The sequence below is a fragment of the Eleutherodactylus coqui genome, chromosome 9 (assembly GCF_035609145.1).
Source record: "Eleutherodactylus coqui strain aEleCoq1 chromosome 9, aEleCoq1.hap1, whole genome shotgun sequence".
Classification (NCBI taxonomy): domain Eukaryota; kingdom Metazoa; phylum Chordata; class Amphibia; order Anura; family Eleutherodactylidae; genus Eleutherodactylus; species Eleutherodactylus coqui.
In genome coordinates this window covers 31,719,303-31,739,157 of record NC_089845.1, presented here as the reverse complement: position 1 = coordinate 31,739,157, position 19,855 = coordinate 31,719,303, and the positions used below count along the sequence as shown (strand labels likewise).

Below are 19,855 nucleotides of genomic sequence, written 5' to 3'. Positions count from 1 at the left end.
CGCCATTGCAGGAGCTGTTAGCATTGTTTATTGTTGCATCAGAGGTGTAAAATAATGTAAACTTCAAAATCAGAAACATGAATTTAAATTCAATAATAGGTCAAATTAGCAAACATGTTCTATTGTGGAGAACGAAGAAAACAGGATATATAGAATGAAGCAACTTTATTTACAGATGTAGCAATACTGATGTCCACGGGGAAAATCAGGCTCGCTACGGATTCTCCATGGAGAATCCACAGCGGGTCCCTCCTGCCCTGCGGACATGAGGGCTGAAAATAAGAATAAATAAGAATAAACTTACCTCCCACCCGCTCCGGATACTTCCTTCGCTGCCGCGTCATCTTCTCTGCGTCGCAGCCGGATCTTCTTTCTTCGGCCCGGCGGATGCGCAGGATGACGTCGGTGACGTGCCCTGCACATGCGCCGGCCCGAAGAAAAAAGATCCGGCCGCGACGGAAAGAAGATGGCGCCGCGGCGAAGAGAAGAACCGGAGCGGGTGAGTAAAATCTGATTTTTGTCTCCCGCGGATCCGGACGGCTTCCATAGGCTTCAATAGAAGCCCGCGGGAGCCGTCCCTGCGGGAGACCCGCATGAAAATGGAGCATGGTCCAGATTTTTTCATGCTCCATTTTTTTTTTAAATTACTTTTATTGACCATCCGCGGGTATTTATCTACCCGAGGGTGGTCAATGCATCCCTATGGGATGTGGATCCGTGGGCAGGAGAAGAGTTAAAATCCGCTGCAGATTTTAATTCTTCTTTTGCCCGTGGACATGAGGCCTAAGTGCAGACTTTATGGCATAACTCTTTCAATCTCATGTTATTGGGATATGTATCTTGTGGCTGCATTAGGTTCCCTTTATACATGTCACTTGTTTGACACAGCAAAAGTAGTGACAGCTCAAACTCAAACAGTATATATCAGCATCACTGGTGTAACTATAGGGGATGCAGTGGCACCCGGGCCCCAGGAGCCTTAAGGGGCCCATAAGGCCTCTCTTCTCCATATAGGGAGCCCAGTAGCATGAATGAAGCATTATAGTTGGGGGCCCTGTTACAGGTTTTGTACTGGGGCCCAGGAGCTTCAAGTTACGCCTCTGCATTAAGGGGTTAAGAGAAGTTGGGGGGCCCCAAAATAAACTTTTGCTCCCGGGCCCATGAGCCTTTAGCTACGCCCCTGCTCACCATGACATTCTTTTACTTGTTTTTAAAATAAAACAACTTTGTAAACTATATCTGTGTTTCATAAAGTACCGTTCTGGCAGGGGGACAGCCTGTCCTCCACTGGGTCCTCCTGGCCTTAAGTAAAGAGCTCTACGGTGCTGTTTTCCCCCTCCCAATATTCCTGAATGTATATAGTGTAGAAATATGGTTCAAGACAAGGGGCCACTAGGTATGTCATTGGGGCGACCTTCCGGTTGTCCCTGGACCTATGTGGATGAGTAATATTAACAGCTGACTTCTATGGTCTGGGCTCACACGAGCGTATTTAAATTGTGGATTCCGTAATCGGATTTTCCTTCACACTCGTGGATATGGATTGCATATTCTGCGTGCGGAAGAAAATTCGCAGCATGCTCTATTTTACAGTGGAATCTACGTGGATGGCCTCCATTGATGTCAATGGAGGCGTACGACCAACAGCCCATACACAATTAACATTGCATATGGGCTACGGGTACCCGCGTCATTGCTTAGCACCGGCGGGGGAAATTGAAAAAAAAAACACCTGTACTGCACATGAGTCCATGACCATTTGCGAGCCTCCGCGGTCATCCGCAATACAGTTAAGTGAGGTACTGGCTGAGCTTACAGCTGGAATCTGCTGCAGGTCTCCCACATGTGGAATCTGACCCGTTCGTGTGCGCCCGGCCTTCCAAAATGGCTACAGCACTTTTCTGTATATCTGATTTTTTATTGATTATATTATAACAACAGAACAAGAAATCTCACACAGTTAGTGACGGAACAATCCCATACAGAAGCAAAGAAAAGGGAAAAACACAGATATTATAATTTGTTTCAGTGCAGAATAAAGTCAAAGTCCAAATAATCCTCACTGAGCAAAATAATAGATTGTATACTAACAGTCGGGAGACAAGAGGGAGACATACAGCAATCAAAGAGAGCAAACATTCTCTGTGCATAGAGTTAATAGAGATATCATTTGAATAATTAGGTCAGGAAGGGCATCGTTTCTCCTTAAAGGGGTGGTCTCGCGAAAGCAAGTGGGTCTATACACTTCTGTATGGCCATATTAATGCACTTTGTAATATACATCGTGCATTAAATATAAGCCATACAGAAGTTATTCACTTACCTGCTCCGTTGCTAGCGTCCCCGTTGCCATGGTTCCGTCTAACTTCGGTGTCTTCTTGCTTTTTTAGACGCGCTTGCGCAGATGCATCTTCTCCCTTCGGCTGGTCTTGGAAGCATCGGAGTTTTGGCTCCGCCCCCTTTTCGCGTCATCGCGTAGCTCCGCCCCCGTCATGTGCCGATTCCAGCCAATCAGGAGGCTGGAACCGGCACACGTCATGGGGCGGAGCTACGCGATGATGCGTACAAGGGGGCGGAGCCAAAATGCCGATGCTGCCGAGCGGAGCCGAAGGGAGAAGAAGGGAGAAGACGGATCTGCGCAAGCGCGTCTAAAAAGGCAAGAAGACACCGAAATTAGACGGAACCATGGCGACGGGGACGCTAGCAACGGAGCAGGTAAGTGAATAACTTCTGTATGGCTCATATTTAATGCACGATGTATATTACAAAGTGCATTAATATGGCCATACAGAAGTGTATAGACCCACTTGCTTTCGCGAGACCACCCCTTTAAGGAGAGCAATTAGAAGGTGTGAGGAGCCTTATAAAGCCATCCATGTTCCTCTGGGAAATATGCAAATAGGGAAGATGGATCAATACCACTGCAGTGCCACCTATTGGAAGGCTGCATTCCTGCAAGGTTTCTGCCTGCAGAGGTATTCCTATTTGAACAATTAGGTCTTGCATATTCCAATAATTTGAGTCATCATTGCAATAATAAGAAAAATAAAATAATTCTGTTCTACAAAGGGAAGTAGGTTCAATGAAGAACTTAGGGTGCATTCACATGAACGCATATCGGCTCGGTTTTCACGCCGAGCCGATAAGTTGTCCTCGTGTGCAGGGGTGGGGGAGGATGGAAGAGCCTGGAGCAGGAACTGAGCTCCCGCCCCCTCCCTGCCTCCTCTCCGCCCCTCTGCACTATTTGCAATAGGGAGAGGTGGGCCGGGGGCGGGGCTAATTCTCATAACTTAGCCCCGCCCCCGGCCCGCCTCTCCCCATTGCAAATAGTGCAGTGGAAGCAGAGAGTGGGCAGGAGCTCAGTTCCTGCTCCTGGCTCTTCCATCCTCCCCCCTGCACACGAGGACACCATATATCGGCTCGGCGTGAAACCCAAGCCGATATACGTTCATCTGAATGCAGCCTTAGAATGAGCAGAGTTAACATTGGTCCCCAGAATGTTGATCATTTCCCTACTTGACTACCTATCAAATGTTCCATAATACAGTTAGAATGAGTTATTTGTAAAATCTCAAATACGGTAGCAACAGTTAAGCTTTTACACCTTCGAGCTATACATGACCCAGCGGCAGCTAACACATATGTAATAATATGTAAATCATCCCTGGACTCAACCTCAAATCAATATTAGTAATGCCACTGGGCCCCATGAGAAATCATGCTGCAAAACCATTTTCAGTAGGTCCTAAATCATCAACCAAAAGGGTTGGATGTTGTCATAACTCCACCATACATGAAGTAGGTTGATGGTTAAACAACCGTTGAACAAATGATTGCTTGGTGAATGATTGTTTCACAGACACAGCCATACACATTTCAGTCCATATTGGCCATCACAGTTCTTTAAACTGGCCATACATGTTTAACCCTTTCCAGTCCAATTTGTATCCTGGTTTTCCTAGGGGGCTTACTCTTTTTCTGCCATTACACAACGGCGCTATCTGCTGGCTAAAGCCAGTACTGCATGAGGTGACACGTTGGATAGGCTCCAACAGCAGAGAGGCTGGCAATATACAGTAAGAGAACCCCGACGGACGTCTTCTAACATCGGAGCTGTACAGCCTTAAATCATAATGTCTTCAGACGTCAGACAGTGGATTGGAAAGGGTTAATGACACTGGCCAATGGACAAGAAATGTTCAGAGAATATTCTTTTGAAGGAAGATCATTTGTGGATAAAAGATCTTTCAGCTGATAAATTTCAAACACGGTCAACTTCTTTCCACATGATGACTATTTGCCATTGGTCAGCTGAAGCTCACATCATAGGAGGCACTGATGTTATTTGTGGTTTGAGTTTCATTTCTTTGCTTGTGGTTGTTACTCAAGAGTAGTCTCCAAATGAAAGGGATATCTTACTGTCCCGCTGTCTGTTTTAGTATATAGAAAGATTGCAAAGGGAGAATTCACCACATTCAGCATTTTTTTTTCAGTATTTATGTCACATGACCAAAACCTGTCAAATAACATAACAGGGACTATTTGAAGTCACTGGAAAAAAATGTTAATATTAGAAATGCATGATTTGTGGTTGGTTGTCCCCTTGAGAGGTATTTGGAATATGTTATTATACCCAAGGGACTGGGGGGAGGGGGGGATTTTGAAGATGCAGGAATTATGCAAGAGTGAGAAGATATGGTTTAGACTTTTCTCTATTAGGACTGTACAATTTATTTTTAACGGAAATCAGATCAATTTGATGAATACAGAAAAGGAACTTTATCTTTTTGTTAGATTAAAACCATATAGAAGAAGTTGAAAATGATTTTAAAATATATAATAGAATTTAGCAGAAAGAAATGGAGATGATAGAAAAGAAAATAAAAGAGTTAAAGAAGATGATATGTTTTATGCATCTTAAGATCTCCGTATCAAGCGCTAGATGGCTTAAGGAACATCTGTAGTGAGAAAGGAAGTTTCATTAATTGAAATAGGGTGGAGAGTAATAATACGTTCCTTACCCTGTACCAATATCACCCCCAAAAGTGATCAACAGAAGGTTCAACATGAATGACAACAGTGAATCTCTTAGGGAGGAAGCCAGTAATGTAGTAATTGGATGTCCCAGAATGAACAGAATGAGAACTCCATCATAGTGTGATTGTTCTCAGTGACAGAATCCAAGTAATCTTGTAGATCTGATACCTTTTAATGGTTACAAAAATACATGATGTTACAGCGAGCTTTCGGGTCTTCTATCGATCCTTCATTTAAGCCTCATTATAATAAGTTTTGGTTTAGATTTGTAATAATTATAAACTTTATCTATATTTATGTTGCTTGTTTATAAAAGCTTTGTGTTATTATCAGCAGGGTATTATTATCTATACATTTTTATAGTTTTATTACTAAATCATTTTATGAATAAAGGTTTTTCAATGTGTATGTTTTTACCTTATTTAGTGGATACAAATTAAAAGGGGTTTTCTGTATACAGTAATCCCTCATCTATCGCGGGGGTTACGTTCCAGAGACCCCCGCAATACATGAAAATCCGCAAAGTAACGGCGTTATATTTACACTAATGAATCTGCCGGGTGAACTGCCAAACAATCGCAAAAGTGAACAAACAGACCAATGCTACAATCAGTGAGCCAATCAGCACCCAGGATACAGAACACATTCCATCAGCCAATAGTGTGCCAATCTCGTACTGTATTTCCTGTATGAATCTCAAAATTCCGCGATATATTGAAAAACTCAGCGAAAACAGAATTCTATGTGGTCTATCTAAAATCCGCGATGCACTGAAGCCGCAATCATTGAACCGCGATATAGCGAGGGGTCACTGTATATTGTTATATGATCATTATTATATTATCACTTCACTAAAGCGATTTGTTACATATTTCAATGTTTTTCTTTGTTTCAGTGGGTAGATTTTTACACTTGTAAGGATCGGATGGAAAGGAAAAAAATGTGCAGGTCATTGTTTTCTGATGACGCCAAAGAAAATAAAGTCTATGAAGCCGTAAAATTCATAATGTTGCACTTAATAATTGAAGCTCATGAGAATCTGAAGTCTGAAGAACCAATCCCCAGCTTCTTCCACTATTTCTTTTCACGGGACTCATCCTCTGATCCTCTTAGCTACATGATGAACCATTTGAACCCAGTTGGTGACACCATAGGTCTCGAGCAGGTAAGTGTTTTATTATTTCAGACATATTTACATAAAATAGAATGTTTTCTGTACTTCTTATACTGCTATATTATAGTGGGGTCAACGGAATGTACACACAATATGTATGTCTTGACCTCCACCGAACCCCGAGACCGACTCATCGAACCCAGGTTAAAAACCACCATGCTATAAGCTGTTAATGTAATTCTATTACCCCAGATTTGCTGATTTACATGTTCACCACTTGGGGGTTACTCACTCACGGGGATCGCCATCTTCTCCATCTAAAATGGTTGGCATGACTGAGAGTGACTCTGGACTACCAATTTCTTGAAACTCCGGCTTCTTCCAGCTATATTGCACAAAGCAAAGGTTTACAGCATCAACATACTGTATATTCACCTGAACAGAACACAATTTCTGGGTTGACAACCCAAGGTTTTTTGTTGCTATCCCAACCATGGTATCTAGGGGGCGTCCTTCCCTGACAGACTCACGACATACACAGTCTGGTCCGCACCAGACTTCAGGCTTGCGGCTCCTGTAGCTGCCACCGCAGCCTCTCTTCCCTTGAGCTGGAGTGTGTCTGGAGGTTTTATCTCTTCCAACCACACACCTACAACTGTTCCAGCTAATTTAGCACACAGAATTCCTGATTTCATGCCCCCTAATGGCCATCCTGTGAGCTGCACTTCTACACACTCCATAGAATACATTGTATGCGAAAAGGGAAATAGAAAAAGCGGCTCCCCTAGTGCAAAACATCTAATTTAGTCTGCTGACTTGGCTTCTGTTATAAATTACCATCTCCTGTTCAAAGTTAATTGCTTTGAGGAGGTGTGATAGTTACAGCAGCGGCCTGGCTGATGTCCCTATGGGCCTCTCTGGGTCCGCACACTGAATGGGCAACATTATAGAAGGAAGAAATGGACAATTGACAATGTGCATACCAGAAGAAAATATCTGAAATCTAAATGCTCATGCCTTCATTGATTTATTGGGCCCGTTATCTATTTTTATGTGAAACCCAGATCTGTGAATAAAAATAAAAGATCCATAAAAGATCCACTTTATTATCTACATAATTCAGGAATACGCATACAAAGAGGCAAACAGGCAGCAAAGGATGGTGTGGATGTAATGCATCTGGTCTGTAATTGTGCTAAATTGTGTGAGTTCAGGAATGGGTGAGTGCTGCCTCTGATTGGCTGAGCACAGGGACCAATCACAGGCAGCTCTCAGCTGTCATTCAATAGCTGAGAGCTGCCTCTGATTGGTCACAGTGCTCCGCCAATCAGAGCCAGCCCTTTCAGCAGGTGGGGCACCACACTTTTTGAGCAGAAAAACGCAGCTAGGTATGTTTTTTCCTGTGCGCCGCCCACCTGGGTCATGCGAATTTTTGAACGTATCAGTTATGCGCAACAAAATTTGTGCATCAAAACGCCCATGTGACTGAGCCCTTAAAGATAAGTTAAAAAAAATATCTTGTCGATATAGGTCCTAATCCCCGAATTTGTATATTGGATATTGTTGATAGGCTTGATGGGCGTACTCTGCTGGGAAACTGATTACTGCCCGTTGGATGCAGCCTGTCCCCTTGATGTCACAAAGTTAAGAGAGGTTAGATCTTTGGAAAGGTGGAAAGATCAAAAAAGTAAATTTAGGAAATATTGTCTGATATATATAATGGATAGTTCATATCAAGTGCTGTTTGTTGGCTCCCGACGAAGCTATTCTTGGCCTTATGCACGTTAAGGCGGTTGGTTTGTGGGTCGGCTGATACTGCACTATGACTCAGGGTAGTTAATGGTTTACAATTAGTTATACATTTATATGGATGGAGTTATCCCTACTAGTACTATATATGTATACCTTTCCTGCTAGCCATTGATATGTGATGCTCATTATATTAGATGCATTTGGTATATAGGGCATTGGGTATTTGACCCGATTTATATGTTTTCCACTTGGATTCGTTTTGATCCATTGACTACATGCAGCTTACTGTGAAGGCTGCATATATTGACACCCACATTGTTGCTTCATTACTGGGACCATAATCACATTGAGAGGGTACAGATAGATTAGTATCATTTTTGGGGGGACTAATATAACTTTGGAGTGAAATAGAGGGATAACTATAACTTTGGGAGGACTGAGAAGACAGGGGCCAGCATTACTTGGGAGAGCACTATTATCTTATTGGGGGCACAAAGGGGGCTTATTACTTTGGACACAAAAAGGGGTATTATTACTGTGGGACATAGACGGGGCATTATTACTTTGTGGGGACACAAAGGCACAATTCTTACTGTGTATAAGCCCATAAGGGGTCAGTTATTTATTTGAGGGTGCACAAAGAAGGGAAGTGTTTTACTCCGAGGCACAAAGGAGGTATTATTTTGTGAAGAAACTATGGGAGAATTATTACTTTGCGGATAACTGAGTTGAGCCCCTGTGTCTACGCCTGTCATGGTATAATCGTTGTCTTACATGCTGTATATGCCAAATGTACACATTTGTAGGGTTGTGAACTGTGGGGTAAAGTGGCATACGCGGGGAGGGGGGCCCATATGTCTTCGGTTGAACCTGATGTGAGTACCGTATGTCTTTTTTTTAACCATAGTAGCTACTATATATGTCATATACCTATATCCTCTCTTTTATTACAGGCTGAGCTGTGTTTGGTGGGATATGCTCTGGAAGTTAAGATAAAACTATTGCGATTGACCAAATTTAACACAGAAGACTTTGAAACGATTTATCCTGCAGACCACAAACGAGACTGGCATGAAATTACTCTAATGACGGATGACGATCGACACTATAACATACCTGTCATTGCCAACTAAGTCATCTACCACTAGTTCTACCAGACAATATTGCCCAATAGAAATAAACTGTACCAGTTGAGGTTTATGGTAGACCATCTCCAGATGTCAAGGATTGCGTATATTCTAATGGAGTATCAACTTGTAACAAAAACTGTACTCTTATGGTGAGATCTGTTCCTATTGGCCCATCGGATGACTTGAGGTTGATTGGAGAGAAGACCCTGGATATGTAGTATGGAGTCTGTAAATCTAGGGATCTACTACACAGACTTGTTTGCTTCTACAATAATGTGCTTAAGTTGTCCATGCAAATGGTGTACATTAGTGGTTGGGCTTTTCTCTCTAACACTGTCTAGTAGTACTTACTCTACGCCTTCGAACAGCTTTATGTACTCAATGTAAAAAAGAAGCTGTGAAAATACCAGAAGTGAAAAGCTTAATATGTAAGTGATAAAACTAGAGTAACTAAATCACTACATGAACATTGGGATCAAAATAGTAAAAGCTCTGAGGCAGAAAAAAACACCACATCTAAGTCTTAAAAGGGTTTTATCAGGAGTATAAAAACTTTTCCAGCAGCTGGGCCTGTTTTAACCTATTAAGGACCGGACGCTGTAAATATACGGCACCTGGTCCTGGGCTTAAAATCCCGTCGATAGTAAAAAATACAGCAGCGTTTTAAGCTTCCTGCTCTGCAATCAATCAGAAGCAAGATGGGTTATCAGCTGTTAGTAACAGCTGATAACGCAGAGGACAAGGCAGGAGGGGTTTTTCACCCTTTCTGCATTTTCCTTCCTTGAGTACACAGCGCTCAATGAGCACTGTGTACTAGAAAGTGAAAGTGGAAAGGTAACTTCCACTACGGGAGCCCGGGGGTCATGTGACCGCTGAGGTTCCCTGAAACAGCAGAGCTGGAGGGTCATACTAGACCCTAACCAGCTCTGCCAGTGACTAATGTCACTACAGGCACCGCGGTAATGTGAGCCGATCAGCTCTGCGTTGGGGTCTGAGGAGAGGTATTAGTTACTTTTTTTAAACGGGCCCAACTGCTGTAAAAATGTCTAAGCTCACGATAAAACTCCTTTAACTCTAATGAAAACTATTCAATCTATTCTAGTATAATACAACATGGCTTCCATAGTTACATAGAATGCATTCGGAAACTCTTCAGACCGTTTTACTTTTTTATACGTTGTGTTATGTTGTGGCATATCACCCCCCCCCCCCCCCCCCCCTATCATTCTGCATTCAATACACCATAATGAAAAAGTGGTAAAAGAGTGGTAGAAAAATCATTGTGATAATCCTTTTGCATGTTTTCTTCGTGTCTGACCGCTGCTGAGGTGAAGCCAAGTAACCATCACAGATGTGGCATTTTATATAAAAAATAGCAAAATGACACTTTTTATAAATGTACAGTTATTGACTAGGTTTCACCATGAGAGGGGATGATACATTGTAGCCACTGGTGTAACTGTAGAGGATGCAGGGGATGCGGTTGCACCCCGGCCCAGGAGCCTTAGGGGGCCCATAAGGCCTCTCTTCTCCATATAGGGAACCCAGTACTATGAATAAAGCATTATAGTTGGGGGCCCTGTTACAAGTTTTGCCTCGGGGCCTGGGAGCTTCAAGTTACGCCTCTGATTGTAGCCTCTAGGGGCTCATGCCCACGGACGGAGCGAGATACGCCACGGGAATCCCGCGGTGATAAACAAAAAAGTCCCTGCTGTCATTCGCTGGAAAACGCGCTTTTTACCGCGTTTTTTTGTGGTCTCTATTAATACTATATTAACCGCCCGCCGCAGAAAAACGTGGTAAAATAGAACATGCCGTGTTTTTTTTTTGCGGCGGCATAAATCTGCGGCAGAATCCCACATGTAAGGACTGAACTATTAGATTCAATAGAACCTAATAGCTGTGTTGTTCCGCTGCAGATTTGCACCATGGGGAACGCGGCATAAATCCGTCTGTGGGCATTAGCCCTATTACAGACTTTATCGGCTTTGCACTCTATAGGGCAGGCAGTCTGTCTGAGGTTTGCGGTAGATCGAATCTGCAGGAGTCCCTATAGAGGTTGTGTCCACATTACACTGGCCGGCAGGAGGACATCAACCTGCAACCATCGTAGTGAGGGCTACCTGCTACTAAGAAGAGAACCCAAGATCTATGCTCCAGGCCCTTGTCTATGCTGTGGACCACAGATGAACTAAAAGAAACTTTCCGAGCAGTTGATGGCTCTTGCTATGCCAACTGCTTACTTTTATGGCAGGAGCTATCCCCTCTTTAGTCCTTTATCAGGCATGGATTGACTAGGGAATGCAGCTGCAACAGTCCCTATATAGCAACAGTTCAGGTCCTTTTAAGACTGCCGGTCAGCACTTGACTGTCACTAGGATGCTCAACTGGGTAATGAGTTCACAACTTCTCAGTAACAGCAATACTAAAGTAATAAATGCTTCTCAGTACTTATCACTTCTCATTGTAGAAAGGAGATGATGGCATGCAGAGGCGTAATTTGGGCTCTGATGCAAAATCTGTAACAGGGCCCCCTATCTACCATGTGCCATTTATAATAATGGCGTCCTGGTATGTAACAGGGGAGCCTTTGAGCCCCCTAAGGCTCCTGGGCCCGGTAGCAAGTGCTACCTCTGCACCCCCTATAGTTACACCCCTGATGGCAGATATTGTATGAGAAGGTCTCACAGTCTACAGATCTCTGGGGTAGCCCTCACACATGAACCCTTCTGTAAGGAATGGTAGATTGACTTAAATAAGGCTGTATCGGCTCTTATTAATTCTAAGGATGCTTCCCAGAATCTCAATTGAATTGGTCATTCACCTTGCACCTTCAGTAGTCATACACTGACTACTTCTCCTTGCCTATATCTACCATCTCCTTACGTGTTGCGGTTCCTGACTTTGTGTTGCAGCGCTATGAAACGCCCCTCTGCCCAGACCTCCCTTCACGGAGCGTCTTCGCCTGTTCTCTGCATGTGAAGCACATTCTCATCTTGACACTCAAAACTGCAATTAAAAAGTAGATCACAAAGGTGAGCTTATCCTATAAATGGCATCTAGTGTTAGCTGAGATATCACTGCCAATGGAAGCCTCTAGGGCGGCAATTACCATAACATCATGGGTCTATGAACATTTTGGAATTGCTGTTTATACAATGCAGTATTATATAGGGAAAGCCTGTGAGGGCATGTGTGAGGGAGAAGGGGGTCTCTCAACCGCACTGACCAGACGAAGACAGCTGCAGAAATAATGGCAATAGTGAAGAACAGACTGCTAACCAAGCCTATGACGGATGAGCTGAGAGGCACCCATGGTAGGAGATGGAGTCTCCACTATACTGCTAAGTGAGAGAGCCAAAGTCTAGGAGGACACATGAAGCACCAGGGCTATCAGGATCAAGAGGAGCTAATGGTTTGATCCATACATCAACCCCCTTCTACCACAGAACTATGGGTGGGATGAATTCCCCAGGTGAGTAGACGTTACTGTAGGTGAGGAGACCGCAAGCCAATCCTGCTATATTGGTGCGAATGGTCCGGACCCATGTGGCTGCTGCATTTAACCTTTGATCCCTGCCCCATGCTTGGGAGTGAGGGGTGCTGCTTGTAAACCTTGGTTTACTGAGACCCCAAGCCAAGACACCACAGATGATCGCTGTGGTATCAGAGAATTTCCCCTTGGGACTACAGATATACTTTGAAGATAGTTGTCAAGAGACTATTTCTTTATGTGGCCATAAGGCATTTTCCCCAAATCCTTTTTGAACTGTTTAGTTAAGCAATGTGCCCTCTCATAGAGTATATAGATGTACAGTAAAAGTTTAAAATTGTGCTACAAATTGTATAGCATCTACCTGCGTGCCATTTCCATCTAAAGCAATCTACATTTCACAAGCCCGTAACAAGTCCTCAATGTGTTCTGGCCTCGGCTTATTACATTTCTCCCCAAGAAATAGATAGTAGGGCTTCTGTATGAACTCTTAAAATCCAGACTGTGGTCAATGACATGCATCCTTCACTGAGGTAGTGATGACCATGCACACCCAATTTGTATCAGTGGCCAGGGGTAACCTCTTGAGAAGTTGGAAAATTGATAGTCAATGGCTCCAGCAGTTCAGTCGATTTTATAACCGGTGGTTCTTTTAACTGTTCTGCAACTTCATGGACTACACCTACTATAACTAACAGATTGGACTAACTGTATCGCCCCCCCCCAACCAGAAAATACATAAAACCAACCTCTTTTTGATTAAAAATTATTGATAGGATAGTTTACTAATAGAAAACGTATAATTTGTAGCACCTAGAGATGAGCGAACACCCAAATGCTCGGGTCCACGTTATTCGAGTCGAGCTTTTCGTAAAATTCGAGAGCTCTACTCGAGTAACGAACCCCATTGGCTACAATGGGAGACTCGAGCATTTTTGTATGTGGGACGCTGGGTCCCAAGCTTTTTTTTTTCTCTCTAGGTTCGTTCGTCTCTCTCTCTCTCTCTCTTTTTCTCCCCTAGCCACCCAGCCAAAAAATTTGCCATTGACGCGGGCGCTGTGTCGCGGTGGGGAGGAGCCAAAAACTGGGGCGGGGTTGAACACGGCGTGATGCTCGTTCGAGTAACAAACACCATTGAGTACGCTAATACTCGAACGAGCATCAAGCTCGGCAGAGTACGTTCGCTCAACTCTAGTAGCACCTCATTCGTAACAACCAGTAGTAGAAAGTTTAATCACTGATTGGACTACGAACTAAATATAAAATAAACTTTATTAAATATCATTAAAATTTTAAATGAACAAACATACATAATGGAATATTTATCAGAGAGATGTCTGTCTCATAGGCTTTTACCTCGTCTAAATGTGATGGTCGGGAAGCTGGTGCTAAATCTTTGATGTCTTTGTCGTCTTTAAGCATATCCCAGAATTGACCTACGATGGTGCGTATTTGCGATACCCCAGTGTCAAAAGTATCTATGACACGCATGGTATCAGATTGTTGTTTCTTATTGACTTGCATTAATCCAGATCTATTTTGTCTTGCCGCAAAGGTATAGGCCTCCTGGACTGGATCTTCAGGGTAGCCCCTTTCCCGGCATCTTGTTGATAGTTTTATGCCCTCTGTGGTAAATTCTTCCTCAGAGGAGCAAATTCGTCAGACTCTTAAAAATTGGCCATTCGGGATTCCCCTGCCTAAAGAATAGGGATGGTGACTTTCCCAGGCCAGGAAAGAGTTAGTAGCCATTTTTCCCCCCGAAAGATTGTTGTTGAAAGGGTGCCATCTGGTTCCTTAGTTGATTTTAAGATCAAGGAATGCTGCTGAGTATTGATCACACTGGTAGGTCATTTTCAAGTTCAGACTATTGATGTTAAGTCTGTCCAAAAAATTACTGAATGATTCCTGTGCTTAAATTCAAGGACCATCTTAGTATGAAAAAAATGGTTTCCAATCATCTATCTTAGGATCCGTAGTGGCAGAAAATAGTGAAATAATAAGAATCGGCGCCCACTATAATTTTTTAGGGAGGATACGTGATGTCATTCCTCACGGTTTTCATCAGTGATTCATGTGACACTTATTAACTAACCTTGAGGTACTAAAAGGATTTTTACCTCCTTGGTTATTCTCATTTTCTTTTTTAAGGATATTTAATAAATAGAGTTGAGCGAAGTACTCTGTCGAGCTTGATGCTTACTCGAAGCGTACGCGATGGTGCTCATTACTCGAACGACCATCACACCGTGTTCGACCCTGCCGCAGTTTTTGGCTCCTCCCCACTGTAATGTGCCTGTTTTGGCCCTCCCTGCCGCGACACAGCGCACGCGTCAATGGCCAATTTTTTGGCTGGCAGGCAGGCAGAGGGAGAGAGAGAGAAAGAGAAAGAGAGACACACAACACACACACACGAACCAAGGAAAAAAAAAAAGCTCGGCACCCGGCAAAAATGCTTGAGTCTCCCATTGTAGTCAATGGGGTTCGTTACTTGAGTAGAGCTCTCGAATTTTACCAAAAGTTCGACTCGAATAACGGGGACCCGAGCATTTGGGTGCTCGCTCATCCCTACTAATAAAGTTTATTTTATATTTAGATAGTAGTCCAATCAGTGATTAGAGCCCCCAAGCCTTTGGACTACCCTAGCCTCAGTGAACTAGTAGTAGGAAGTTCATGTATCACTTATACTACGCAGCACACGCTACATGAAAAAAGTTACTGGACTTGCTGTTTTTACAGCTACTGTATGTTGACAGAAAAATAAAAATGCTATGGTTCTTGGAATGCGGTGACTCAAAAATACCTTTTTTTTTCATAAAACATGTTAGTGATGGCTACACGAGCTCACTATAGTTTATGAGGTTTCTTTAGCCACTAGAGTGATCTTACAAAACTCTTGTCTTACTTCTGGGATTCAAAATGGCCTCTGGGCGCTCTGCAAGAGAGGGCAAGTTCTAGAAGACAGTTCTGTCATTTATTGTATGCAGAGCCAATATGGAGCTAAATTGTAGGTGGTTTTTTAGGTGATTTTGAGCCCCCTAACCAGGCATTGAGCAGGGGGTTGGACCGGATGACCCTGGAGGTCCTTTCCAACTCTACTATTCTATGATAGGCAACTTTCTAATGACTATGTATGTACGTTCATGCTGACATAAGGGCAAATGCATAACCTTCACATCATTGATCTACTCCTTATGCAGGTATTTACAGATCTGCATAGAACATATCTCCATAGCTGCTCTCTTGCAGCTGCTTTCTAGGCAGTTTAATGGCAATTACCTGAGTGCGACTGAGTTGCAATACGACACAGAACCCATGATCAAGGATGGCACTGATCCTAGAAGAGAAAGTAGCCATGTTTTTCTAATCGCATACAACCCCTTTATGGCTGATTATTGGAAATAACCTTGATATGTGATATCCGGTAAGCCGAGGTTTCCTTGCATAGTATCTGTTTCTTCTACATTTAGTGACAATAGTGTAGATGTGGCGCAGATCGAGTACTGAGTTGTACAAGCTGCCATTCTAAAATGATGACAAGCTCATATTCTTATCATAATGGTCCCCTTTAGGCTAACTTCACACTGGCGAGCGCGATATGGGGACGTGAATCACAGCCTCATATCGCGCTCCCCACCATATGAATTCCCTGAGAATGCGAGGCGTTTTCATGGCAAAACCGTATCGCATCACTTCGGGGAAGTAGCCATCCCCTGTCAGCCGTGATAGAGGATCATGGAGTTTCTCGCATTGTTTTCAATGGGAGACCTCACATCGCATCCTGTGCACCTAGCATGTGGTGCGATGGGGCTGCCGACCCAATTGTGGGGCAGCGATGCGAGAGCACACACAGAGATAGAACATGCCACGATTTGTTTCCTGCATGGTGGTGCCATGCAGGAAAACATTGCTCGTGTGTATGACGCCATTCAAGAGAATGGGGTTCATAGTTGTGCGAGATTTATGCGTCTTACAATGCACAAATCTCGCACGATTTTCTTGCCCATGTGAAGCCGGCCTTAAAGGGTTCAATTGGTGGTGAAATCCTAGCTAAATCCAGATGCACTAGGGTAAGCTCATCTTCATTATCTATAGGTTTACTGCTCCAAGAAGCAACTTTATAAATAGTCCCTATGGCTTGTAGTCCTGCTGTCATGCACCTCTTCATCTTCGCCTTACTTCTTGGTAGCATGCATACAGTAACACTAGCAAGAAGTAGGGGACAGGTGGAATGAAATATGGCTTCAGGGTCAGACTACGCTGGGATCATTCGTAGTCTGTAACCATGGAAACACAAAGGTCCTGTAAAAGAGCTGCAAACACAAAATAGTTGGATGTTTTTAATAGAGACTAATTTTAAAGTCCTGCCATTTTCTATTTTACAAGCTTTGGACCGTTAAAAATAATGGTTGCAAAAGTGTACCCTTTAAACCCTAAGTCTTTCTGAGGGTCAGCAGGGGTAGGCTTATGTTGGATAGTCTGGTCAATAAAGAGTATACAGCGTCACTGCTTTATCCATATGCCATAGAGGTGCCCTGAAAAAAATATGTCAAAAATTGCACCAAAATCGAAGTGTGTGCCAACATTTACACCAAATTTTGTTGCATCGGAACTGAGCATGCTCACTGAGCTAATGCTGATTGGTGAATGCCCTGATATAACAGGACAATGTCTTACTGTGTAGTGAGCACAGAGAATGCCAGAGGAGTACAGGAGCTGCTGGCTATGAGGAAAGAGGAATAGCGTAGCTGCGGCCCAGAGGGCAAGAGAACTGACCGCCACCAGCAAGAGGATTGAGAGAAGAGCACCCCTGACCCTTCAGACAATGCTGTGGACCATTGGGGTCAATGAAAGCTGCGTCCTCCACACATTGACTTGTAGGTGAAGCTCGCCTCATAAGGGACAGGTATGTCATGGGAGGGAAGTGGTTCATGCAAAATTCCATACATGCACCGCATGTAGATGACGTGGACTCAGGAGCGGGACCACAGCGGGAACTCACTGTTATGTACAGCTGGGATCTCTCAGCAACAACGGGGACCGGACAGAACTCTTATTCTCAGACTTACTTCTTACATCCTGCAATCCATGTTGATCAAGCATATAAGAGATTAACAGAGGAAGTGAGTTGCCCCTGTAATGTTATCCGCCTTCCTTTATCCAGGTTTGGAGGATTAATGGGTTGCCATGGGAACCACATGCCTGACACCGGCCTCCTGGTCTGCAGAGGCTTCTGATGGTAAAGCTAAGAGATAATATACTGCACTAGAAAAGTAATGCCGTGTACTATTGAAGCGATCATAGGATCACAGGTTCAAGTCCTTTACAGGGACTTAAAAAAAAGGTAAAAATAAAAGTCCCAAAAATATCAATTTAAAAAAAATTAAAACCATACAATACACAAGCCCTGCCCTTGGTTTTGCAAGAAAAGTTGAATGTTAGTGGTCAGACTGGCCTAGTTTTGAAAATGGACTGTTGACGTGAATCACTTTGCTGTATATAGCACATAAAAGCTGATGCAACCCGGGCTGAACTGTGGGATTTGAAGAGCCAGAGATAAACACCCATTACTAAACTAAAAGGGATCCGAGCTCAGGTTCACCGACAGATCTGAAGGGGAAGTCAGTCTGCAGTTACTGTATAAACATGCAGTGATATACAGAAGCTGCAGAAGTCCAATGGTGGCAGGTTTATAACTAACTTCTTTAATTACATTTTTTATAAAACCCTATGGCAAAAAGGATTTTCAGCCCAAAATACGTGCAGTCAAGTGAAAAAAATTGCCTGCAGAGGTGGCCATAGGCGTTAAGCATAAAACGTATCTGGCAAGAACTTAATTTGTATAGCCTGGTGGAGAGAAGAAGGGAGAGGGGTGAATGATCAAAACCTTTAGAAATGTTGTAGGTAGAAAAAAGACTCAAGAGGGAAGAGTTTTTATTAAAAAACTAGCTTACCCGTTGCGCGTTGCTGCAACATCAGAAGAAAGGAAAATCAAGGGAACTCGTTCTTATAACATTGAATTTACATTGTGTCTTATGTTGTTTTAATTCTATGTATTTAATCAAGTGCTTGTGGATACACAATATTTTTTGTTTTTCCGTCTGGTGCGTAGACGAATAAATCCGAAGGTTTTCCGAGGCGTGAGCCGGCCACATACAGTTGTCCATGTGAGAAGCACGGATTCTCCAAATCTAGCCCACACACTTGCAGCGATTGTCCTTGTGCTCTGTTGATGGTCATTGCAAAAGCGAGTCGCATCGGAAACTGTAAACGTTTGAATTCCAATGGCATATCTGTTGGGATAATTGGAATACGTGACAACAGGACATCTTCCCCTGTGAATTTCCCATTCAGAATTGTAGCTACGATGACATTGTTCATCATCTTTTTCACTGAAAGTCTTGTACCGTTGCAAAGTCGTGGTGGATGGATGTTTCGGAGAAGAATGATAGGCACGCCTATTTTCAATGTTAAAATGTGCGGTGGCATACCTGGAAAATCGAGTGAATTCAAGAATTCCGTTGGGTAATTGACAGCTTCATCTTGATTCATCACGGTATCGATGGACTTATACGTTGTCGCTTCGCCTGGTATTCCGTTTTGAATGCTGAAATTGATGGCATTGACATCGTTGTTGGTAGCTGCTAATATAGGTCGTGCGCTGAGCCACTGATGATTGTTGTAATTCCGCGCAATATTTGGGAACACCTTTTGGATCAATTCGTCTTTGGTTGATGTCATCTTTCCAAAGTTTGTTGGCAATGTGATACATTGTGTAGATCTGTCGAATTTCAAGTTTCTATGACATTGGGAAGAAATTTCAAGTTTCTATGACATTGGGAAGCGAGAAAATTAGATTCCGTACGTAAAATTTGGACGCTAATTCTTTGGCGCTTAGAATTAAATAATCAAGTTGGGACCCATTAACTTTTCCTATTTATGACATAATCAATGCTCGTGCCAAATTTCAAGTTTCTATGACATTGGAAAGTGAGAGAAATAGATTCCGTACGTAAAATTTGGACGCTAATTCTTTGGCGCTTAGAATTAAATAATCAAGTTGGGACCCATTAACTTTTCCTATTTATGACATAATCAATGCTCGTGCCAAATTTCAAGTTTCTATGACATTGGGAAGCGAGAAAATTAGATTCTGTACGTAAAATTTGGACGCTAATTCTTTGGCGCATAGAATTGAATAATCGAGTTGGGACCCATTAGCTTTTCCTATTCATGACATAATCAATGCTCGTGCCAAATTTCATGTTTCTACAACATCGGGAAGTGAGAGAATTAGTGGTAATGATAGAAATCGAACAATCTACGTGGGGG

At 43.1% G+C, this 19,855-nt stretch overlaps 1 protein-coding gene across 1 annotated transcript in view; it reads left to right on the top strand.

Annotated features, from left to right (window-relative positions):
• The window catches only part of OTULINL (OTU deubiquitinase with linear linkage specificity like), a 40,159-nt gene extending 24,852 nt beyond the window's left edge, over positions 1 to 15,307 (top strand). The window contains exons 7-8 of the mRNA XM_066579207.1: positions 5,933 to 6,202; positions 8,857 to 15,307. Of these exons, the coding sequence (XP_066435304.1) occupies positions 5,933 to 6,202; positions 8,857 to 9,036 (450 nt within the window). The 3' untranslated portion in view covers positions 9,037 to 15,307. The remainder of the gene's footprint in view (positions 1 to 5,932; positions 6,203 to 8,856) is intronic.
• The last annotated feature ends 4,548 nt before the right edge of the window (positions 15,308 to 19,855 follow it).